At 43.1% G+C, this 26022-nt stretch overlaps 1 protein-coding gene across 4 annotated transcripts in view; it reads right to left on the bottom strand.

Moving 5' to 3' along the window:
* Positions 1-26022, bottom strand: part of CDYL2 (chromodomain Y like 2) — a 201585-nt gene that overhangs the window by 63763 nt on the left and 111800 nt on the right. For 3 of the 4 annotated variants that reach the window (XM_064273752.1, XM_064273753.1, XM_064273750.1), the window contains exons 2-3: positions 13787-14378; positions 13503-13640 (exon numbers count right to left, since the gene is read on the bottom strand). In XM_064273752.1, coding sequence (XP_064129822.1) covers positions 13503-13640; positions 13787-14378 — 730 coding nt within the window. The remainder of the gene's footprint in view (positions 1-13502; positions 13641-13786; positions 14379-26022) is intronic. The other variant, XM_064273751.1, reaches the window with a different exon arrangement.

Genomic DNA, 26022 nt, shown 5'->3' with positions numbered 1-26022 from the left:
ATCAAACCTGGTACCACCGAGTCAGTTACAACTCATAGCAGCCCAACAGGACAGAGTAGAACTGCCCCATAGGGATTTCAAGGCTGTAATCTTTACAGATGCAGACTGCCATATCTTCTTTCCACACAGAGACTGGTAGGTTCAAACTGCCGATCTTCTGGTTAGCAGCCGAGCGCTTAACCACTGCGCCCCCAGGGCTCCTCCCCAACTCCACAGGTATGATTAAATCTGAGCTTTATAAACACTGAAACTGAGACACAGAGAGGCACAGAGATTGTGCAAGGTACCAGAGCTGAGCTGAGATCTGGCCCTGCAGCCTTCGCCCAGAGCCAGGCTCCTGACCCCCAGCTGTGTGTTTCACAGAGCATGACTGTGCACAAGTAGGGCCCAGGGAGAGAAATGCAAATGGCAACAACATGAGAAGATGCTCAAACATGTTTATAAATGAAAATGGCAGAGCTTGGAAAAGTATTACAAAGACTGGCAATGGCCAGAGCTGGCAAGGGTGGGGGTGATGGGATTTCCATTAAATGGAGGCAGTTAAGTTCCTCCACTCCATCAAACCCTGGGCAGCTAAAGGGATAGGGGCAGATCCACAGGCCCTGACATACAAAGAGCTCCAAGGCGGATTCGTAAGTCTAAAAAGTAGGTTATAGAACAAGATGTCCTCACCACCTTCAGGTCTTTACTCAGATACCACTTCTCAGAGGTTGTCCTTGGCTCCGCTACTAAAAACTGCACCGCACAAAGCACTTCGTGCCCCTCTTCCTGGCATTCCTCTTCTCCTCAGTGTTTAGCACCATCGACTATCTTTGACCTATTTTTTGAAGTCTGTCTCCGCCATAAGAGTGTATGTTCCACCAAGCAATTCACGTATTTGTTTTGTTTGGAACTTTATCTCAAGCAGCACCTGACACATATCTCAACCAGTACCTAGAGCACACAGTAGGTGCTCAATGAACACCTGCTGAGTTTATAAGGAGCAGGATTGAGCCCCACTTCTGTATACACACAGGCAAACATACATTTTCTGTGTGCGTATACACATACATATACGTAGTCGCAGACGTGTGTGTGTATATATAGAATGCGTGTGTGTGGAAAGAGAAGAGAGAAATGGGTTCATTCCTATACAGTCATTCAGTAAATACTTACTGACTGAATATATATATGTATATAATGTAATGTTACCATCTAGTTAATTCCTACTCATAGTGATCCTACAGGACAGAGAAGAACTGCCCCACATGGTTTTCAAGACTATAATCTTTACGGACTGCCACATCTTTCTCCTGAGCAGTGGCTGGTAGGTTCAAACTGCCAACCTTTCAGTTAACAGATGAGCACTTAACCACTGTGCCACCAAGGCTCCAATATGTGTGTATATACATGTGTGTACGTATATACATATATACGTACACACATGTACATATATATACATTCATACCAAAAAAAAAAAAAACCGAACCCACTGCTGTCAAGTCAATTCTGACTCATAGTGACCCTACAGGACAGAGAAGAATTGCCCCATAGGATTTCTAAGATGCAGCTGGTAGCTTTGAACTGCCGATCTTTGGTTAGCAGCCAAGCTCTTAATCACTGTGCCACCAAGGCTCCATATATATATATACAGTACATATAATGTGTAATAAATTATATACATTGTGTGCGAGTTTGATTTGCATAAGCTTAGAGAAAAGTCTGGAAAGATCCATAAGAACACATAAACAGCAGTCACCTCCAGATAGGATCAGGGAAAAAAGGAGAGGGAAACTTGAGCTTTTAAAAAGCTTAACCTTCTGTATTGTTTGCATTTTCTCTGTACATGCTACCTTTGTAACTTTAAAAAGTAAAAAAAAAGGAAAAGAACTAAAACGTTTTAGGGACTTGCAGTTAAACAAACCATACTGACACACATCTCTTCTCCTTCTTGAAACTACTCTAAAACAGCAAGAAAAGAATAAATAAAAATAAGAGGTATAAATGCAAGAAAAAGAGTAGGAGAGGAGACAATAGTAGACAATGAACTTCACCACAATTTTAGGAAATGGAATGTGGACAGGGCAGAGAATTTTCTAGCCAACGTGCCTGCAGGGGGGAAACAACGAGAAGGTGGCGATTCTCCCAGAGCCTCTGGGCTCAGGACTGAGAGATACCAGCCGCTGTGGAAAGTGGACCTCTCCTATCAATCCCCGTAACAAGTGAGAATCGCCCCTCGTACCACGCACTGCAGGAAGGTGGGATAAGAAAGCACCCACGACCAGGGACTCCCATGGATATCCCGCTATAGCTGGGTTCCACATAAAGCTCTCGGCACAGTGCCAGGGACATAAAGAGGCTCAGTACATGTGAAATTGTATCACTGGCCCTGGAATAAGATATGAATGTAAAAAGAAGGTGTGCCCCAGGACTTTCATTTCTGGATTCTCCCTCTACTCATCCTGCTGGAGTTCGGACTTTTCCCTGTTGCATCCTTGCTCCCCAGTAAGGGCTTGTCATGTTCGTGGTATAGTGGTAAGCATAGCTGCCTTGTCCCCCCCAGCCCCCAGCCCCTATGGACTCCTTTCTCTTTGGTATCTCCCTCAAGTGACTCATACCCTCGGCTCCTTGTACAACGGCTCCCAGTAATCAGACAGGTGGATACAGTTAAGAAGGGAGTCTGGGACAGTCTCACAATGGAGGGATGTCCATCCATGGAGCTGCCCAGAGGAGAGGAAATGGGTTTAAAAAAGGTGGGAGCAGACCCAGGGACAGGTCAGAGGCCACAGGGTGGCACCTGTTTCCCCCTTCACCTTCCTTCTCATTCAACCTTCTCCTTTACTGGCATATGGGTGAAGACAAGAGTTTGTGATTTCTGACTTTTCAATAATTTAGGATCAGAAAACCATCAGGAACGAAAGACCTCAGCCCTTCTGTTGATGACCTGCACAGGAGCTGTTCCCTGGAAGTACAACTAGAGTATGGACCCCCACCCCCGCCCCCACCCAGGCATCCAGCCACCTCCTGCTCCTGGCCCCAAGCCCCCTTTCAGCAGTCACCCAAGTCCTTCCCCAAACAAGCCAATGCCTCGCACCAAACCCATGTCCTCACCAGCCTGCAAACACACCTCTCACTTCCCTCCTCCTCCTTGTCACAGTCCACTCCTCCTGCCATCTGAGTCCTCCCCAGTCTCAAAGACAGGAACAGACAGACCACAACAGAGCAAGTACAGACAGCAAATGGGCATGTGGAGAAAAGGCTCAACGTCAGTGGTAATTAAAGACATACAAATAAATGCAATACTGAGGTTCCTCTTTATTCCCATGCAACAAACAATGCTGGCAAGATGACAGCAAAACTAGAAAATTATACCTTACTGTTTATCAATAAATACTTGCACAGCCTTGTTTTTTGCGGGGGGGGGGGCAGGGGCAGGGGAGAAAAATATGGCAATTACCAGAATAATCTTGCCGCTGGGAATTTATTCTAATAATCAGAAAAGGTAAAATGACACAGCCAAAGAAGTTTTAGACCAAACTTAAATATCCAACAACGAGATCCTAAATAGGTAAAATGCTGTATGTTTTCTTGATAAAATATAACGGCGCTACTAAAATTACAAAAATGAAGATTCTCGCCCACTATGGAAATAGGCATATGCTGAGATAAGTAGCCCACCACCTGTCTGTGAGTCTGTCGTACCGTGGTGGTTTATGTGTTACTGTAATGCTGGAAGCTATGCCACTGATATTTCAAACGGAAGGGTCACCCATAGTAGACAGGTTTCAATAGAGCTTCCAGACTAAGAAAGACTAGGAAGAAAAGCCTGGTGATCTCCTTCTGCCAATGAAAGCCTATGGATCACAACAGAAGACTGTTCAACTAGCTGGCTTTGGGCACACCAAGAGAGATCAATGACTGGAGGAGGATCTCATGTTTGGTGAAGTAGACGGCCAGCAAGGGTAAGTGAGGAAGATCCTTAATGAGATGACTTGACACAACAGCTGCGGCAATGGACTAGAACAAGCTAGAGATTGTCAAGAGGATGACACAGGACTGGGTAACATCTCCTTCTGTTGTACATAAGGCTGCCACACGTGGGAGTCAACACGACAGCAGCTATCTATCCCTGTAAACCAAAAACTTAACCAAACCCGCTGCCGTCGAATTGATTCCAACTCATAGTGACCCTACAGGACACAGCAGGACTGCCCCATAGGGCTTCCAAGAAGCAGCTGGTAGATTCGAACTGCCAACCTTTTGGTTAGCTGCCGAGCTCTTAACCACTGTATCACCAGGGCCCCATCTATCTCTACAGTGAGTAGAAAAATCAAAATGCAAATGTTTTCATAAAAAAATGTTTTACAAGCACACACACAGATGAGTAGGAAAACCTTTTCCCTCCATGAGATTTGGTTAACCTTGTTAATATTGCTATGTTGTTAGAGGGCCAGCGAGAGGATTAAATGCTATCAAGTATGTCAAAGACAGATAGTAAAGCTTGGCCTACAGCAGGAATTCAACGAATGCTAGCTGCCATTTCTATCACTGCCACCAGTTCCACCATTATCACAATTGTTAATGAAGGCTTGCTGTATGTAGGGCAGTAGTGGTGGTGGGGGCAGCTGATCAACACGAGGGTCCACCCTGAGGGGGTGGTCACAAACTTTGGCAAAACATTTCTATAGTTGTCCTGAAACTCTCTAAAGAAAATGTACCGTCTTACTGCCTGCGCTTGGGGCAGAAGGCCTCCACACCCCACTCAGCCACTGATGAATGGTGACATGGAAGCAGTTCCTAAGACATTTCTGAGGCAGTTGAGAGGAGAGAACAACATCTTAGCTGGCAGGGAAAGCAATTAGTTGATTTCCAAATCTTGACAGTGGTCAAGATTCATCAGCCTTTTCTGGATGCCAAATTCAACTACAGGCTTCAGGAACCAACTGGGGAGAATAGGTTTCCCTCTTCATCTTGTCATGTGTCAAACTGCTCCCAGTCATACAGCTGGTTCTCCCATTCCAGTCTGGCACGTTCCACCCAGCGTAGTGGCCAAGATGGACAGGTCTTAACATTACCACACTAAAGGGTTTCAAATTCACTCATTAGTACAAGTTACTTACTTGCCACACTTTGAAGACAAAACATAAAAATCCTTTGGCTTCTGTTGTTATCATGGGTTTAGAAAATCACCCACTTTTGAAAATACAAAAGGTTGGTCAAAGTATGCTGGCTTGGGCGTGGGGAGCTTGAAGACTGTTAAAAGAACAGCTGTGCCCCGGGAAACAGATACCAGTGTTAATAAGAGACTGTCATGTAGACACACTTTGTGGACTTTGTGTGATTCACAAGATGGGTTTGGGCCATTGCCTTTGACACTTGGAACCTTTCAGAGCTAGCTTCCTCTAGGCCACTTCCTGAGACAAACTGGGCACCATGACAAGCTGTGGTGGTTCTAACCATCGTGAACTGGAGTCAAGCTGAGGGCAAGCAATGAGAAGGTTCCAAAACAACCAAAATTTTGAGGAAGTGTCAAGGGAACAGTAATAAGCCCAGAAAGATTACTTAAGACTTTTACAACCACATTCTTAAGGTAGAATGACCTATAACTGTCCTTTCTCCTCTCCTTGTCCAGATTGGAAATCCAAGAATCTCATCAAAGGAGCTGGAAGCATTTTCTTTTTTTCGGTTCTCTGTGGCCATTTGGATAAAGTAGGGACTATCTGTTCTTTTAAAAAAAAAAAAAAAAATTTTTTTTTTATCTGTTCTAGAGCATTCAGTAGGCTTGTATCATGGATTGAATTGTGTACCCCAAAAATATGTGTATCAATTTGGCTAGGCCATGATTCCCAGTATTGTGTGGTTGTCCACATTTTGTCATCTGATGTGATTTTTCTATATGTTATAAATTCTACCTCTACAGTAATGAGGTGGGATAGGCAGCAGTTATGTAATTGAGGCAGGGCTCAATCTACAAGACTGGATTGTGTCTTGAGCCAATCTCTTTTGAAATATAAAAGGGAAAAGCAAGAGAGAGAGAAGAGGACCTCATACCACCAAGAAAGCAGCGCCAGGAGCAGAGAGCATCCTTTGGACCTGGGGTTCCTGCACTGAGAAACTCCTAGTCCAGGGGAAGACTGATGACAAGGACCTTCCTCCACAGTTGACAGAGAAAGCCTTTCCCTGGAGCTGACACCCTGAATTTGGACTTAGCCTACTAGATTATGAGAGAATAAACTTCTGTTTGTTAACACTATCCTCTTGTGGTATTTCTGTTACAGCAGCACTAGATGACTAACACAAAATTTGGTACCAAGAGAGTAGGGTGGTACTCTGACAGATACCTAGAATGTGGAAGCGGTTTTGAAACTCTGAACGGATAGCAGACTCAGAAGGAAGTGAGGAGAACTGTTAACACTGGAGACAGCGCAGATGGTGAGAAGCAGCAGCAGCAGAGAATCAGCAGTGGCAGAACTAGGAAAGCAGCACCAGACAGTGCTGAAGCCAACCCACAGTGCATGAGAGCTGAGTGTCTTTCCTGGCAGGGTGGGGTAACTCTGGGCACTTATCGGGGGAGTTAGGCTTGCTGACCCAAGAAGCAAGAGAGCTGAGTGCCCTCCAGCTGACGTTTACTGGCAGAGTGGAGTGTCTCTAGGCACTCATCAATGGAGCTACAGAGCTTTGGAACACTTGCCCTAGCAGGGAAGACTTGGGCGGAGAGGCCTGAGGGGCTGAGAGGCCAAGGAACCAGGAAGGAGAAGCTGAAGAGACAAGAAATACAGGAAGTCAAGCTGCCTCAGTCTCAAAGGATATGGCCACAACCTCTAGGGTCTCAAAGGGTGGAGCCATGGCCTCTGGTGTTTCTTAGAGTCGCCACTCAGATGGACTAAGAGAATAGTACACCTAAAGCCAAGGGAACAGAGTTGCTGTTCCAGTGGGCCTGGAAGACAGAGCTGAAGCCCAGAGCTGAGGGGCCTCCACTCAGAATCCAGAGAGTGTGGCCAATACCTACAGTCTGGAGTGCAGGCCATTGTATAAATGGTTTCAGAGAACAGAGGATTATTTTCAAGCCTTGAGGCCTAATGTAACGTGTTCTGCTGATTTGCTTGGTGCCTATTTTCCCTTCTTTTCCTCCAATTTCTCTCGTTTGTAATGGAAATGTCTAGGTTGTGCCTGTTCCACCATTGTACTTTGGAAGCAGATAACCTGCACTCTAGATTTCACAGATGAAGAGGAAGTTTTGGATTTTGGCCTTGGAATTGATTTAACATTTCTGCTATGATATGATGGGATGAATGTGGCAAGGACATGAATTTTGGGGGCCCAAAGGGTAGAATGTTATGGATTGAATTGTGTCTCCCAAAAATATGTGTATCAATTTGCCTAGGCCATGATTCCCAGTATTGTGTAATTGTCCACCATTTTGTCATCTGATGTGATTTTCCTATGTGTTGTAAATCCTACCTCTAAGATGTTAATGAGGCAGGACTCAATTTGCGAGACTGGATTGTGCCTTGAGCCAATCTATTTTGAGATACAAAAGAGAGAAGCGAGAGAGAGAGTGGAGGGGGGGACCTCATATCACCAAGAAAGCAGCACCAGGAGCAGAGAGCATCCTTTGGACGTGGAGTTCCTGTGCTAAGAAGCTCCTAGTTCAAGGGAAGTTTGATGACAAGGACCTTCCTCCAAAGTAAACAGTGAGAGAATGCTTTCTCCTGGAGCTGACGCCCTCAATTTGGACTTAGCCTACTAGACTGTGAGAGAATAAACTTCTATTTGTTAAGCCATCCATTTGCACTATTTCTGTTACAGCAGCACTAGATGACTAAGACGGCTTGTCTGTAAAACCATCTATTCTTCAGTTCCCTTTTTCCTAGCTTTTTATGGGAGCTTTTTAACTGCTGATTCAATTTCTTTAATAGTTATTGCTCTATTCAGACTTTCTAGCCCTACCTGAGTCCGTTTTGTTGTATTTTTCTAGGAAATTGACCATTTCATTCACGTTTTCAAGTTGATTGGCATAGACTTATAGGATTCCAGGCTTAGAAGGATTATATCCTTCCATCAATAAGCAAATAAATATGAAGCAAGAAGTGGATTATGCCCTACTAGCCCTCTGGCCCCCAATCAAAATATATTTTTGTCAGTAATCAGGCCTTAAGGACTGCCTTTTACTGCTTGGAAGCCAGTTGGTCCATAGTTTTACAGTGCTAGCTCTGGAGTCAGATCACCTGGATTTCTCTCCTAGTCCCACCTGCGCTAGTTGTAACCTTTGTCTCCTCCTCTGTAAAATGGATAAAGTAACAGCAGCTACTTCCTAAGACTGTCAGGAGTATCACAGAAATAACTCTGCAAACTCCAAGGCCTTGGCACACAGAAGTTCCTATACTCTAAAACTTTCCACTTACAACCTTCAATTTCATAAACTTTCAACTTACAAAGTCTCATAAATACAAACTCAAGGTCCAGAGCAAAAGTACTTCAACTCTCCCCAACACCATCAACTGGTATTCAACAATCTGTCGTTTTCATTTCAATTATCTCGGTGCTTACTAGTCTAGAGCAATGGTCCTCAAAATGGGGCCGCTAGAGCAGCAGCAGCAGCATCACCTGGGAGCTTGTTAGAAATGCAAAGTCTTGGGCTCCAGTCTGCACACCCTGAATCAGAAAGGGAGCGGGTGGAAGCAATTTGATGCAGGCTCTAGGTTTGAGAACCCCTATGCTAAAGGGTATTTTCCATGCTTGTGCTTAGTTCTGAAGTCATTTAAAAACCACCTCCTTCATGATCAGTTAGGGCAAAAAATGATAATCATGTTGGAAGAGTAAGTAGGAAGAGATAAACAAACATAAAAATGAAAGTTGAGATCATTTGTAAGAAATCAATGAAGAAAAAATAGCACATGTTGTGTGTTTGAGTGAGATGACTCAACCACCAGTAGGAACAATTCTGAAAACACAGACTCACGCAGTGTCTGAGATGCAACGCATGTGCGAATGACAATGATAGTCAAGAAGCAAGGAAACTGATTCCCAAATATCAAAGCAACGTTAGCACATGGCCCATGGGTTCAACACCACCAGCAGATCCTATTGCCTTCATGGTGACTAAGAGAACACTGGGAGTCTATTCAAGAAGGTGAAGGCTGAGTGCTGTGCAAGGGCTTAGAGTGAAATGCTGCTCCTAACTATGGGTGTTCCCATAGGTTAAAGGCTCTTTTGAAACTGTAAAGCATCAACACTTTGTTATATGGATAAGAGAGTGCACTAAGCAGTTCTGGATGCGACCAAGGGCGGGGTTGTCCAACCCAACAGCTTTTCCATAAAGATAAACCCAGTCTGTTTAGATAAAAAGATGCCTGGTAGAATGTAACCAATGTCACTGAACAGCTTGTGTAGAAACTGCTGAATGGGAACCTAAACAGTTGTGTAAATCTTCACCGAAAACACAATAAAATATATATATTAAAAAAAAAATGCCTAGTAGAAGTGCATCAGCAAGGAGGAGAAATTACATCAGGTTTTAAAGCTTTGAAGAACCACATCACATACCTATGTACAAGCTTAAAATCCAAGGAGTAGCTTTGGATCTACCAACCAGTGGATCTGAGAGCCATCTTTTGTAACCAAATGCACCCACAGGAGCTACCGTGCAGATCTGTGGCTGTTAAAATTCAGCATTCAAAATGCATAACCCCACACCCTGCCCCGAGATTCCAATTTATTTGACCAGGGAGGATCCCATTTTTAACAAGCTCCCCAAGGGATACAAAGGCAGATGGTTCCCTGACCACAAGCCGTTCATCATGACTGGAGAAGAATCAGGGTTAAGGGTGTTACAGAGTAGCTCCGTACACTTCACAAACATTGCTGGGGGAAACGCTGTCTGAAACCACAACACTAGCCACTGGAGCCCCGATTTAGCATTTGTTCCCACAGTACAGACCCAGGAAGTCAGCAGCAAATGAGTAACATGTTACATAAGTAGCTTTTCTGTATGCAGAATCTTAATCCACCAAAGAAGTTAAAACCATATAAAAAGCAACAGACCACCCCCAAAACAAATGCTGTGCAAGCGCGGCCAGGATCTCCCCACCCCCTCCTGTCAGGCAAAGAGTGGCCTCCTCTGCACTGAACACCCCTGGCTCACCCTGCACCCATGGGGACTGGATCCTCTAGTTCAGGTCATGCACTGACCACAAGGGACAGGGGCGGGGTGTGAGGAGGACATCATAGGGTTCCGGAGTGGGCATGGCCACTAGTTTTATCAAGGCTTCTCTCTGGGTGAACACAAACAGAGCCATGTTTCTTCTTGCTTTCACCTCTGACCCCTTGCTGGAAAGTTCTGGAACCACAAATCCCCCTCTGTCTTGTGTTTTGCTCAAGAACCCTAAACTATTCTCTTCAACAAAAACCTTTGTATCTCTGGCAAGGATTCACAGTTTTTTCCTTTTCCCATTTCCCTCAAGACCTGGATAATAAGCTAGTTCCAGCTGGGGTGTTAAAAGCTGACAGTGGCCAAGACATTTATCATCCCACTGATCACAGAAGACTTCAATGCAGGTATGGCAAAGATACACCATGTGTGCAGCATCCATGTTACTCCTTCCACTGAGTCAGCCTCAGGAACCTCCTCAACATGGAGCTAAAGGCAGCCACTCCCCCATGAGGATAAATCCTTAACTATCTTTTTTTAATTGTTACTGTGATTAAGAGGAAAGTTTACAGAGCAAATTAGTTTCTCATTAAACAATTAATACACAAATTGTTTTGTGACTTTGGTTGCCAACCCCGCAATATATCATCACTCTTTCCTTCTCCACCCCAGATTCCCTGTTTCCATTCGTCCAGTTTTCCTGTCCTTTCCTGCCATCTCGTCTTTGCTTTTGGGCTGGTGTGCCCATTAGTCTCATATACATGATGGAACTATGAAGCATGACCTTCACATGTGCTACTGCTGGCTCTTAACTATCTTTTTATTATTTGATTCCAAGCACCTAGCATAATGACTAAGCCTTAGCAGGGGCTCAAAAAATAAGTACGGAATTGAATTAAATTGACACATGATGGGAAACGTAATTGCCACCCCCATTTTGCCACAGAGATTTTTCAAAATGCAATGGAGTCACCTGGGGTGCTCGCTAAAAACCCATCTTCCAGGCTCCACCCTAGGCTTAGTGAGTCAGACTCTGAGAGCTGCACTTTTAACAAGGTGCCTAGTGAATAGGGTACACATAAAGGTCGAGAGCCACTGCCTTCCCTTCCAGGGGTATTTCATAGAACCTATTCAATGGGTCGTGATTAAGCAAAAGGGCCTTTTTGGAACACCCAAAACAGCACAAAACAGAGGCAGGTGGCTTCCTCCTCTCTACCCAAGTGTGGGCCCAAGGAGTAGAGAACACCCCATACCAGCCGAACAGAGGCAGAAGAAAGATCGAATAAGAGGAAGGTCTACAGAAGCATTTTGGAGTTAACAATTTACCACTTCCATCAACGGATGGATAAACACAATGTGGTATATGCCACCAAAAGAATACCACTCAGCCATAAAGAGAAATAAAGTCCTGATAGATGCTACAACATGGATGAACCTGAAAACATTTTGTTGACTGAAATAAGTCAGTCACGAAAGGACAAATATTGTATGATCCCACTTATACGTAATATCTACAATAAAGCCATAAACCCACTGCTGTCGACTCAATTCCAACTCATAGCGGCCCCACAGTACGGAACAGAACTGCCTCATAGGGTTTCCAAGGCTGTAATCTTTACAGGAGCAGATTGCCACATCTGTCTTCTGCAATATCTAGAATAGAGAACTATAAAGAGACAAAAGTTTACTAGTGGTTACCAGGGACAGGCGGGAGGTAAACGGAGAGGAAAACACCGTGCTTGGGGGACACTGAGCTTCTGCTAAGGGCGATGGAAAAATCTAGAAATAGATAACAATAACAGTTGCACAACATGACGAACGTAATTAATGTCACTGAACTGTACACTGAACGTTAAAACGGCAAGTGCGATGTTACATTATTTACTACAATTAAAAAAAAAAAAAGGCTCCCACTGCCCTCATCAGGTTCGTCCTCTTCTCTGTCCCTTCACCTGGACATGTGCTACCACACCCCCTAGCAGATCATGGACCAGGAGGCATCCACGAGGCCCAAGGATGGAGAGCAAACAGCCTGCAGCTCAGCCCCACTTGAGAGAGTTGGACAGGACAGGAGGAGCATCTGCGCCTGGACCGCTCTACAAGCCTGGCTTCCCTCCTGTACACTGTGCAGGCTGCCAGCCATAGTCCGCATACCCTCCTCGGGCCTCTCTCACGGGCTCCCTTACTCCTGGGCAGCCACACACACTCTGAGCGGGGCACGGGGTTGCTCACAGCCAAAATGCAGAGACTTGAGCCTAGGCTCCTGCCGCCAGCACCCAAGGCGCCTCCGGAGCTCCCCAGCCACCTTCCCCGAGCCAGGGAGCGTGTCTGCGGCTGGAAGCTGTCAGAGAAACATCAAAAGCAGGCTCTCATTTACACAAGCCCACTTCTCCCCAAGAGATGGATTTCTAAAACAAACAGCGTCTACATATGTTCGCAGGCACAGTCATGTCAGCATCAGGGATCCCCAGACGGAAACCAGCGTCAATCTGGGGCAACGACTGCTGAATCAGTCCTGTTTTGGTGAAATTCCTCTCTATGGAGAAAGAGGAACCTAGAAGCAGATTGCTTGGATTCCCCGGCAAGAGTCCCTGAAGACATCAGGCAATCCCGGCGCAGCCTGCTCCAAGCACGCCTCACTCTGACATCACCAGACTTCTCTGTGCTTCCCTGAGCATTCCCAGTCTGACTTGCTCAGCACTCCAACCTCAACCAGGGTCCATATGCCCTGCTCTGCTGAAGGGGGTCATCCACACTCACTCAGGGACTCCTAACATGCCAAGGCTTAGGGCCCCGGCGGCTCCATGTAGACGCTGGGCACAGGTATTTGAGAAATGAGGGCGTGGATATAACTGGTGTATTCGCCAACCTGAAAGGTCAGGCCATGAAGGGCTCAGTTTAGGAGTAAGTTGACTATGAGGAAATGTCAGGTTTGGGAGCTTGAATGGCCTTCGCCAATGCCTTCTCTTTTCTTAATTTTGCCAGTAGGTGACTTAGGAAAGAGAGGGGAAATGCATAACCTTTGTGTTGCTCTCAGGATAGAATAAAAGATGCAAACAAAAAGAATCTGCACAGGAGGGGATCAGGCAACCACATAGGTCACCCATCTTAGCCATAGACAAAGGGATGAGGCTCCAGCTGATGGACTGGCTTGGATAATTCCAGGTCTAAACCGGGTCTGGGGAGAAGCACCAAACCCCTACCCAGACCCGTCTCTCTGGACTGCACCCCTGGGGGCATGGTGGGATTGAATACTAGGACTCTGAGTGTTTGGGTTACCCCGTAAGGCACTGGCCCCCTTGGGATACAAGGCTCCGGTGCTAGCGGGTGAGAGCTTGGAGCTGACCCGAAGAAGGGTCTCTAGAATGGTTACCATGGCTTTGGGTGTCTTGAAGCGCAGTCAGGAATTTCAGACTCATTACAGAGCTCGGCTGGTGCATCAGTGGCTTGGCCTCCCCACATGCATAGGTGTCTGTCACCAATGTGGGCATATGACCAAGTCCACATGGCCCTAGGTAAGAGAGATGAAGGGAGAATTACTGGCTAGCTAAGAGTCGGGGGTGGGGGGAAGGATCATATGCATTTCCTTAGGCAGCACACAGTATCCCTGGTCCACCATGGCCAGGGCCAAACCCAAGAGAAAGAAAAGCCACATACCAAGCCCGTTCTCAGCCAGTGCTGCATGGTTCACGTCACAGTCACCCATGTCTTGCTCGCCAACATGGTCGTTCAAATCCAAGCCAGGCTGATGGGACCCATTTCCAAAGTGCCTCTCATCCTTCTCGGAGCTGGCGTCCCCATTTTCCATCCCATTCTGGGCCTTTTTCAGGGGCATGATTTGCAAACCACTGGGGGTAGTCCTATAAGACACAGTCTTAGTGGCCCTGTCACCTCCCACAGGGGGCTTTGTGGAATACCCTTTTTTCGGCTTGGAAAGGGAAGGGTTTATTCGCTTCCGTTTATGGGAAGTCCCTTTGCTCTTTCCTGATTCTGAAGGTCTGTGGGAGAGCTTCTCGACCGATGGCCCTCGACTGTCACGCAGGAGCTTGGAGGCATTGGGCTGCTTCCCCGACTTGAGCCTCTTGTCCTTGGACAAGTGCAACCCATTGAATTCGTCAATGAACTCCTCACAGTGCAAGAGGTGGTGCTCCGGCTCCCACGTGTCCTCCGCGCTCCCGTACCCTTTCCAGCGGATCAGATACTCCCATTTTCCTTTCTTGTTCTTCCGCTTGTCTACAATCCTTTCAACCTGGGATACGAGATGAGAGAGCCAGAGAAGAGAGAGAAGAAGAAAATTAGTCCCAGGCAACAAGAATAGCACAAAACCTTCAGGACAGAGGCACCAGCTCTGACCATGGGTGAATCCTTTGATGCCTGAAGTCGGCACTTCCAAGAGCGGTCAAGAAAGATGGTTGATATTAGGACATCACTGAATCGAACTAAAAGCACAAGATCCTTTCCATGAAGGCTACACAGCACCACATCCACCTGGTATCATCCCCTGTCCATTTGAGACCTACTCTCATTTGAAACTGCATTGCAAGTTTTCACCAAAGATCTTTATCCTTTTCATTGCACCAAAGTAGACTCAGACTTTTAAAGACCAATTTGGTGTGGGTTTTTCCCTGCTTACTTATCATCATCACAAGAAGAAGGAGAAGGGAAAGAAGAGGAAGACAAAGAGGAAGAGAAGAAGAACAGAAGGGGAACAAAAGGGAGGAGAAGGAGGAGAAAGAGGAAAAGAAGGAGAAGGAAAAGGACCAGCAGTAGCAGAAGCAGCATTTATTGAACATTTATATAGCAGGTACTATGTTGTACATAATAATAATAACTAGGAACATTTACTGAGCTTTTTTAAGGCAGGCACAAGACTAAATACTGAGCATACACTCCTTCCATTTCCTTTTCTTCTGACACCAACCCAATGAGGTAGGTATTCCTAACCCATATACAGTGAAATAACTACAGCCCAGAAAGATTAAGTAGCTCAACTAAACTCCAAAGGTGATAAGGGCAGAGGTGGGATTTGAACCCAATCTGATTAAGAAAACCCATTCTCTTAATCACCAGGCCATACTAACTCTGAACTGCATAAAAATTCCTCATGGATCCCAAAGGACTTGAAGACACAAGGTCCAATTCTCTGCTTTCAACTCATCCCCTAGCAAGCCATGTGGGCCTTGCTCCCCTCTGCTTTAATTCTTCATTGCTTCAAACAGCATCAGACTAATCGTCAATTGTATTTCCTACCCACCTTCTCACTAAACTGTCCGAGATGGTATACAAAATTACAATAGCTCTGAACCCAAGATTACCATTCCAAGATTTGCCAGCCTCTTGAAGGAATGCTTCTAAAATGCTTGGGATGGGTTTAGAAACTTAAGATGCTAGTGCATGTCTTGACCTCTGCAGGCAAAGAGCAAGGCCAAAAAAGAATAAAGGAAGAAGAGGCTATCCACTCCTGCTGTCCGCGCATACACACACCAAAGCTGCCATCCTTAGACTGAAACATAGCTCGTTCCCCTGACACTGGACCTCAAACCCCGTGTCCACAATGACCTCTCGTTCTGCCTTCTTTTCACATCCTGGGATAACTCCTCTGGAGGCGAAAGGGCACAGATATGAAGTCCTCAGAAGGGCTAAAGACAGGACAGGTTCTGGGAGCAGCCTGGTATGGGCAGTTTCTAGTTTACAACACTGTGACTGTTTCAGATGTCCAAGTCAGAGAACAAGGTAATAATAACAAAAGGTTTTTCCCATTCCATCCTGTGCAACTGCTCTAGTGAAATGGCTGCCAAACCCAAGAAATTTGGCTCAGAGCCATGTAAATCAAGGTAGTCTCCTGGCGAGGATCTGACTGGGGGGGCTTCCGCAGCATTCAAGTGACAAGGGGAACCACAATGAGGTACCACTTCACACCCACCAGGATGGCTATAAACTAAAAAAATGTAATATAACAAGCGTAACTGGGAATGTGGAGATATTGGAACTCACGTACATTTCTGGTGGGAATGTAAACTAGTACAGCCACTGTGGAAACATTTTGGCAGCGCCTCGAAAAGTTAAACACAGAGCTACCATATGATCCACTTCTAGTTATGTATCCAAGAGAAATGAAAACATACATCCACCCAAAAAAACTTGAACATGAATTTTCATAGAAGCATTATTCATGATAGCTAAAAAGTGGAAACAATCCAAACATCCATCAATGGATGAGTGGATAAATAAAATGTGGTATATCTATACAATGGAAATTGTTCACCCATAAAAAGAAATGAAGTACTGATATGTGCTACAACTTGACTGAATCTTGAAAACACGCTAAGACATAAAAGGTTACACATTGTATAATTCCTTTTTTTAAATGAAATATCCAGAGCAGGCAAAATCCATAGGGATGGAAAACAGATTAGTAGTTGCCAGGGTATAGGGGAGTCAGGAATAGGGAGTGATTACTTAATGGATAGAGGTATTCTTCAGGGATGATGGAAAACTTTTGAAACTACAGAGAGGTTGCACAGTATTGTGGCTGCACTAAATGCCACTGAATTGTATACTTTAAAATGGTTGACTGTATGTGCAGGAGATTAATTACTTTTGTGTGTGGCCTTTCTAGCCATGGTCTTGTAACTCCCACCCAGGTGATTATGTGATAGGGAAACTGTGGCCTACCAAGGGGATTGGTCAGCTTTGCCTTAAAAGAGAACCCACCACGACCAAAGAAAGGGAGGCCAACAGGAAAGACCAAGGAGCAGAAACCCAGCCGCGAAAGATGGCACAGTAGTCCTCCCCACCCACAAAAGAACACGCTGAGTGCCTATGGACAGAGACTGAGGGCCAGGGAGAGGTATGCCTTCGAGTATGGCTGGGGAGAGGCTATCCTGATAGAAGAAAAATCCTGAGTGTCCTTGAGCCTGAACTGTACCTGAACTGTACCTGTTACTTCCCTGATAAACCCCATAATTGTGACTATGGTCTGTGAGTTCTGTGTGGCCATTGCAATGAATTACCGAACCCAGTAGAGAGTGCTATGGGAGTCAGTTAGTGTCAGAATTGGTAGAGATGGTGGAGAGAGGAGGCAAGTCTGACCTCTGTCTCATAAGAATCAGCCTTGAGCTGCTGATCTTTGTTCTCCTACCCCCTTGTGGGGTTGGAGGAGGTCAGACATTGCCCCCATGCCATTTTTACAGCATGTTATATAAATTTCACCTTAGTTACAAAAAAAACAGATGAGAAGCGCCAAGAGGAATTCACATACCCACTCTGTTGTTAATACCATACCTAGATACACCTCTCTTTGATCAAGAACATACAAAGAAAAACTCGCAACATCATCATCATCATAGAACATATCTGTAAAAATTTCCAAAGCATTTAAGAACATGATCACAACTAAAAATTCTGAGTTAAATCATACTAATGGAAAGTATTTACTACTATTTTTGGACGTCACTTGTGTTGTGTTTTCAAAAAGACTACTGAAAATACGACTTCTGTTTTTAAAAGACAGAGAGAGAGGTAAACGATGAAATGAAAATCAGGACGTTGAGAGACAAGCTGAAATGAAAGAGGATTCATTTACATAAAAAAGGATATAAGAAAACCAAAGAAAAAATGCAAACAAAGAAATAAAATTCCCGTTGGAACCAGGAAAAGACAAAATCAACATGCACAACATCGAATCAGTGATGTAGACAGCACGCTTGAGAAGTTCTCCAACAGTGCAGAAGAAAAGGACACATGGATTTTAAAGAAACATTAAGGAGAATGAGAATAGGCATCCAGGAGAGTTTATAGAGATCCAACCAATATAAGGATGGCAGAGGGAAACATCAAAATGGGGTAGAAACATTAATCAAGGCATAATAGAAGAATTCTGTATGTCCTGACTGTGGGTCAGAAAAAGAACTCAGACACAGAGGGCAAGGAAGATTGATAGTACATCAACCTTATCTCTATCCTTGCAAAAGTTTTAATTAAAGAAAATTAAACTCCCATCCTCACGCCCCAACTCTCCCCCCACCAAAATGGTAGGAGCAAAAATCTGGAAGACTTCAGTTGACGGTAAATGCCAGTACACAATCTGAAGAACTCAAGAACTTTATAACCAGTCAAGCGGTCCTTCAGAGGAAAAGTAAAGAGAAAGACAGCTCATATGTCAGGATAAAATGTAGACGCCATCCATTTAAAAAGAGGGGCTTCAGAGAGGCTCCAAATAATTTTAAACCTAAATTTTAAAATTTAAAACTCAAGAAGGTGAAATAAGTATACATCCTAGGATTAATGCTGAACAGAAAAAGATACCAAATTAATATCGAAAGTCTAAGTAATTACTATGACTGTGATAAAACTGAAAGCAATATAAAGTGAGTCTCAAATGATTACTTGTATATATAATGCAAAAATAGAAAGTTAAAATATAATAATGTTATTTTCAAATGTCAGGTTAAGACAACAAAGATAGGAAGTCGTCTTAGATAAAAGGGGGCCAAAACTCACTGTATGATTCTTACATTCTCTAACTAGAAAAACTTATGTTCATGTGTATTTTTAAAACACAGTTATTTATCTTAGAGAAAGGAAAACAAGTCCATAAAATGGCATATACACAAATGATTGTAGAACTTTTATTCATAATAGACAAAAACTGAAAAAAAAGGAAATGTTTCAACACGTGAATAAACAGACAAACTGTAGTATATTCTTGCAATGGAATACTACTCAGAAATAAAAAGGAATGAACTACTGATACACTGAGCGACTCGGGATAATCACAGGCATTATGATGAATGAAAGAAGCCAGTCACAAAAGAGTATATACCAGCAACACTAATCTACAGCGATAGAAGGCATACCAGTGGTTGCCTGGGATGGAGAGATCAGGTGGGGTGGAGAGGTTGACAGCGAAGGCCACGAGGAAATTTTCTCAGGAGATAGCAGTGCAATGTTCTATATCTTGACTCAGGTGGTGGTGCACACATTTGTCAAGAGTTAACCTTTACACTTAAAATGTGTGAATTTTATTGTATATAAATCACACCTCAATAAAGTTTAAAAAACATATCAAAATTATAAAAAAGAAAATACACATTTAAAATTAAATGGAAGGATGGAAATATGGTCCATACTGCAAAAGACATTTTAAAAATGAAACAACATTAAAGGATAAAAACCCAAAAACAATAAGAAGTAGAAATGAGATCAAATTCATTATTTATGGAAAAAAAAACTAAATATCAGAACTCCCTTATTAAAAGGCAAAACTTTCTGTGGGGTTGAAAAAAAGTACAACACATAAGTAGCATCTCATGCAAAAGTTAACTCAAGGTGGGTTACAGAACCTAAGTGCCAATCAACAGATGAAGGGATAAAAAAAACTATGGTACGTACACACAATGGAATAGTACGAAACGATAAAGAATAATGATGAATCTGTGAACCATCTCACAACATGGATGAATCTGGAGGGCATTATGCTGACTGAAATAAGTCAATCACAAAAGGACAAATATTGCATGAGACCACTATTATAAAACCCCAAGAAAAGGTTTACACACAGAAAAAAAAAAAAAACAACGGTTATGAGGGACGGGAGGGATGGGGAGGGGAAATGATTAACTAGAGAGCAGGCAAGTGTTAACTTTGGTGAAGGGAAAGACAACACACAATATAGGAGAAGTCACCATGACTTGAACAAGGCAAAGTCTTAGAAGTTTCCTAGACACATCCAAATACCTCAAGGGACTGAGTTACTGGGGCTGATGGCTGGGGACCATGGCCTCAGGTCAATCAGCGTAACATCTGGTATAAAGAAAATGTGCTACATCCTACTTTGCTGAGCAGTGCCTGGGGTCTTAAAAGCTAGAGAGCTGCCATCTAAGATACATCTACTGGTCCCATACTATTTGGAGCAAAGGAGAATGAAATAAACCAAAGACAGGAGTATTAGTCCAAAGAGCTAACGGACCACATGAACCACAGTCTCCACCAGCCTGTGCCCAAAAGAATTAGATGGTACCCAGGTACCACCACTGGCCGCTCTGACAGGGATCTCAATAGAAGATCCTGGGCAGAGAAGGAGAAAAATGCATAACAAGGTTTAAATTCACACACACACACAAAAAAGACCAGACTTGTTCATCTGATAGAGGCTGGTGGAACCACCCAAGACTATGGCCCCCAGACACCCCGCTAACTCAGAAGTGAAGCCACTCTCAAAGTCCATTTTTCAGCCAAAGATTAGACAAGCCTATAAAGCAAAAAATAACACATGTAAGGAACGTGCTTCTTAGTTCAATCAAGTATATGAGACCAAATGGGCAATGCCAACCCAAAAGCAAAGACCAGAAGGCAGGAAGGGACAGGAAAACTGGACAAATGGACACGGAGAATGGAAAGGGAAAGGGGGAGAATGCTGATACGGGGACTGCAACCAATGTTACAAAACAATTTGTGTATAAATTTTTGAATGAGAAACTAAATTGCCCTGTAAACTTTCACCCAAAGCACAATAAAATTAAAAAAAAGAAAAAGGCAGATCACAGATCTAAGTATAAAATCTAAAACTATAAAACTTGTAGAAGAAAAGCGAGGAGAAAACCTTTATGACCTCGGTTTGGCAATGGGGTTTTAGAAATGACACCAAAAGCCCAATTAATAAAAGACAAAAATTGATAAACTGTACTTTATTAAAATTAAGCACTTTTCCTCTGTCATAGACTTACATAGAAAAGCACTTGCAGATCACGTATCCATAATTTGTATCCAGAATATATAAAGAACTCTTAAAACTCAACAATAAGCAATCAAATGGCCCAATTAACAAACAGGCAAAAATTTTAAACGGACATTTTACCAAAGAAGAATACAGATGGCAAAAAAGCACATGAAAAGATCGTCATCATCATTAGACACTAGGGAAATGCAAATTAAAATGAGGCACCTATGAGAATGGTTAAAAAAAGAAAATAGTGACAATGCCAAATGCTGACAAGGATGCTGAGAAACAGGAAACTCTCATTTATTGCTTGTAGGAACACAAACTGGTACAGGCATTTTGGAAAAGAGTTTTAGCAGCTTCTTTTAAAATTAAACATATACTTGCCATCCAACCCAATAATTTTATGCCCAGGTATTTACCCAAGTGAACTGTAAAATTAAGTTCACAGAAAAACCTGTGTGTGGATGTTTCTAGTGGCTTTACTCATAACTGCCAAAAACTAGAAATAACCTAGATATCCTTCAACAAGCCAAGAGATGAACAAGTTGAAACTTGTCCACATAATGGGATGCTACTCAGCAACAGAAGGGAACTACTGATTCACACAATAACATGAATGACTCTCAAAGTCATTTTCTTAAATGAAAGAAATCAGGCCCAAAAGGCTGATATTTTGTGATCTTGTTTGTATGATATTTTGGGATATACACTCTCAGTGATCAATAGAACAAGTAGATATAAAATCAGTAAGGATACAGAATACCTTATAAACACTATGAATCAACTTGGCCCAACTGACATCTCTAGAAGACCCCAAACAAAAACACCAGAATACACATTACTTTAAAGTGCACACGTACCATTTATCCTACTCTGGGCCATAAAACAAACCTTAACAGATTCAAAAGAATAGAAATCATACCAAGTACGTTCTCTGACCAATACAGAATTAAATACAAATCAATAACAAAAATGTATCTGGATATCTCCCCCAAATATTTGGAAATTAAACCACATACTTCTAAGTAGTCCATGAGTCAAAGAAGAAGTCTTAAGGGAAAATTAAAAATATTTTGAACTAAATGTAAACACAAAAAAACAAAATTTGTGGAAGACAAGTGAAGCTGTGTTCAGAGGGAAATTTATAACACTGTAGTTGGTTGGTATGCTTACATTAAAAAGAAAAGCCTGAAATAAATAATTAAGCTTCCACGTTAAGAGACTAAGAAGAGCAAATTAAATCCAAAGCAAGCAGGAGGAAGAAAATAATAAAGGATAAATAAAATTAAAAATTACAAAATAGAGAAAATTGGTCAACCAAAAGCTGGTCCTTTGAATAGAACAATAAAGTTGATAAACATCTATCACACTTACAAAAACAAACCCATGAAACACAAATTACTTATAAAGGGAATGAAAGAGTGGACATCCATAGAGTTTCCACGGATATGCAAAGATAATAATGGAAAAATAATAATAATGCCCATAAATTTGACAACTGAGATAAAATGAACCAAAGAGATGAAAGACACAAACTACCAAAACTCACTCAAGAGTAAATAGAGAGCCTAAATAATCCCATATATATATATACACACATATATATACATACAAAAATTGAATTTGTATTAAAAGCCTTTCGACAAAGAAAATTCTAGGCCCAGATAGCTTCACTGATGAATTCTATCAAACACTTAAGGAAAAAATAATACCAATTATACACAATGTCTTCCAGAGAACAGAAAAGAAAGGAACACTTGCCAAACTATTCTCTCAGAGTTGATATAAAAGATGGAACTCATTCATTGATTCAACAAATATTTATTGCTTTTCATGAGCCAGGCACACATGCTGGACACTGGAGGTGCAAGGGTGAGACAAAGCAAGTGTGGTCCCCATGCTCATGGAACATACAGGTAGGTAGGGGCAAGACCATGCAAGGCCTTTGAGAACATGTTCAGAACTCTGATGAGAGAGAAGCCCTTCAATGGGTCGTGGCAGATGGAGGAACTGGGGAACGTGAGGGCTGATGGTCCCCCTGGTCCAGGACTGACATGACCATACTCCAGTTAGGAGCCTTCTTGTTGGCCTCCCTCACTGGGTTGTGCATACCTCCAGGGCAAGACCCCATCTTTCCTATCACCATTTCCCCAACAGCTCACCAGTGGGGGAAAAGTAAGTTTGGGGCTGCAGGGTCTCACAAGCCAGTCCAGGCAATTGGAAATCTTCGTCACAGTGACACAGAAAGAGCCTGGGCTCTGGTTCTCAGAGGGCAGAGACAGGTGTTGGAAGGGCTGTTCTGCAACTACCTCACCAAGGGATTCAGATAAATCGCACCTTCAGATCTATCTCCTCCCTGATGAAATAAAGGCCTAAAAGGAAGCAGTCAGTGGGCTCCAGCCTGTGTTCTGGAAAGTCTTCTGATTTGATGGAGATGTAGCAGGCAGATGTTTCAGGGGTGAGGGAGCCCGTGAATTCCCCACCTCCAACTCAATTCACGCAGAGCTACTCCGCCTGGATTAAAGCTAAATATTGAGCTTCTGCCTGATAAAGGCAGTCCTCAGCTTATGAACGAGTTCCATTCCTACACCTGTCTTTAAGTCAAATTTGTATGGAAGTCAGAATAGCTAGGTACAGTTGTATCTAACATCAGTTAGTTAAGTGTTTGTCTGAGCATATAGTATATAGTGTACCTTTCTATACATAAAAAAATTAAAGAAACACTTTCCAGATATAATAAAACATTTTTAACATACTAATACAGTAATAATATTTTGATGCACACTGCAAAGTAGAGCCCATTTGTTATTACAAACCATTGTATAATACTTGAATTTTTATACAGGCTTTATAGGAGCTAGTTCGTAACTGCCGGATGTATGTAAATTGGACTTTCTAATCTGGGGACTGCCTGTACTTCATTTGCTGCTAACACAAGTGTCTTTAAATAATAACAATCAAACGTGAAAAACCTTGACCAATATACTCTCTAAGAAGTTCCTTCAGGTTCTATGATTTAAAATGCCTTGGCTGGGAAGCAGCGTCAAACAGGCTAGAACAGAGAGATGCTTCAGGATGATGTCACCAAAATCCAGGCCCTTTAATGGTATCATTCTGAGTCCTGAGACCCAACACGGAAGTCATAACCCTCTCCTGGTTTGTTAAGTCCCTGTTTGTACAAAAAATTCCTATTTGTGATAGAATGGCTGAGCCCAGCACTTCAGAGAGACAGACCCATAAAGTTAGGGGAATGAGGCCTATCTGAACCCTAGCACAGGCCGATTCTCCTGTGATCTTAAAGTTCTTGTGGCTATAGTGCTTTACAGAGCTAGCCAATCATCCCTTACTAGCCTTCAACTCCTTCCTCTCACTCTCCTCAACCCCTCACACTTAGCCTTTGAGGGATTACTTTGACCACTTAATTGCTTTTAAGGAGCCATTTTTTTCACAAAAACAAAGGGTGCACACAACACATGTAGGGAATGGAGGAGACACGAGGTGAACAACGCTCAAATGAGTGCTGGAGAGAGACTGAGGACCTGTGAAATGGGGGGAGGCTACAGCAGGGTATGCCTACACATCACTTCATTGGCGTGGATTCAGCGGAGTGGTTGGTGTGCAGCAAACTCAAATTTTGATTTTTTGGAACTTTCTTTGTATTTTTTTTTTTTTCTTTTTTGAATATTTTCAATCTGCAGTTGGTTGGATGCAGAACCTGTGGATACGGAGGGCCGAATATCTTGGTATAGCCTCACCCCTCCCTCAAGAGGATGAGGTTGAGAGAGGATTCTCTTCAAGAAGAAAACTTAATTTTTCCTTTTCAACTACAAAGGGAATTAGTGTACCCAACAGGCAAACAGTAAGTATTATGTTAGCTGGTAGTCAGACTTTAAAAAATGAGTAAATAGAACAGACACTTCACCAAAGCAGACATTCAGGAGGCTAAAAGACACATGAGGAAATGCTTGTGCTCGCTAGCCATTAAACCAAAAAAACCAAGCTCAGTGCCATCAAGTCAGTTCCAACTCATGGTGACCCTACAGATCACAGCAGAACTGCCCTATAGGGTTTCTAAGGAGTGGCTGGTGGAGTCAAACTGCTGACCTTTTGGTTAGTAGCTGTAGCTCACTGTAGCTCTTAACCACTGTGCCACCAGGGCTCCTACTAGCCATTAAAAAAATGCAAGTCAAAGCTACAATGAGATACTACCTCACCCCAACATTACTAGCACGATTCAAAAAACAGAAAATAACAAATGTTGGAGAGGCCTAAACTCTTATGCACCGCTGATGGGAATGTAATCCCATTCCTAGGAATATATCCTAGAGAAGTAAAAGCCGTCACACGAATAGACATATGCAAACCCATGTTCACTGCAGCATGATTCACAATAGCAAAAGGATGGAAACAACCTAAGTGCCCATCAACAGATGAAGATTTTTTTTTATGATACATACACAGAATGGAATACTATGCAGCAATGAAGAATAATGATGAACGTGGGAAACATTTCACAACATAGATGAATCTGGAGGGCATTATGCTAAGTGACAAAAGTCAATCACAAAAGGACAAATATCGTATGAGAACACTATTATAAAAACTCATGCAAAGGTTTACACACAGAAAGAAACAATCTTTGATGGTCACAAGAAAGGCAAAAACACTAACTAGATAATAGACAAGTGGTAACTCTGGTGAAGGGTAAGGCAGTACACAATATTGGGGAAGTCAGCATAACTTGACCAAGGCAGTGTCATGGGAGCTTCATAGACACATCCAAATTCCATGAGGGACTGAACTGCTGGGCTGAGGGCTGGGAACCATGGTCTTGTGGACGTCTAGCTTAATTGGTAAAACATAGTTTATAAAGAAAATGTTCTACATCCTACTTTGGTGAGTAGGATCTGGAGTCTTAAAAGCTTGTGAGCAGCAATCTAAGATACTCCACTCGTCCCACCCTGTCTGGAGCAAGGAAGAACGAAGAAAACCAAAGACACAAGGGAATGATTAGTCCAAAGGACTAATGGGCCACAACTACCACAGCCTACACCAGACTGAGTCTGGCACAACTACATGGTGCCTGGCTACCACCACTGACTGCTCTGATAGGGATCATAATAGAGGGTCCTGGACAGAGCTGGAGAAAAAGGTGGAATAAAATTCTAAT

Source organism: Loxodonta africana, chromosome 21 (genome assembly GCF_030014295.1).
Source record: "Loxodonta africana isolate mLoxAfr1 chromosome 21, mLoxAfr1.hap2, whole genome shotgun sequence".
Taxonomy (NCBI): domain Eukaryota; kingdom Metazoa; phylum Chordata; class Mammalia; order Proboscidea; family Elephantidae; genus Loxodonta; species Loxodonta africana.
The sequence above is the reverse complement of the archived record's forward strand: the minus strand, read 5'-3'. Positions and strand labels throughout refer to the sequence as shown.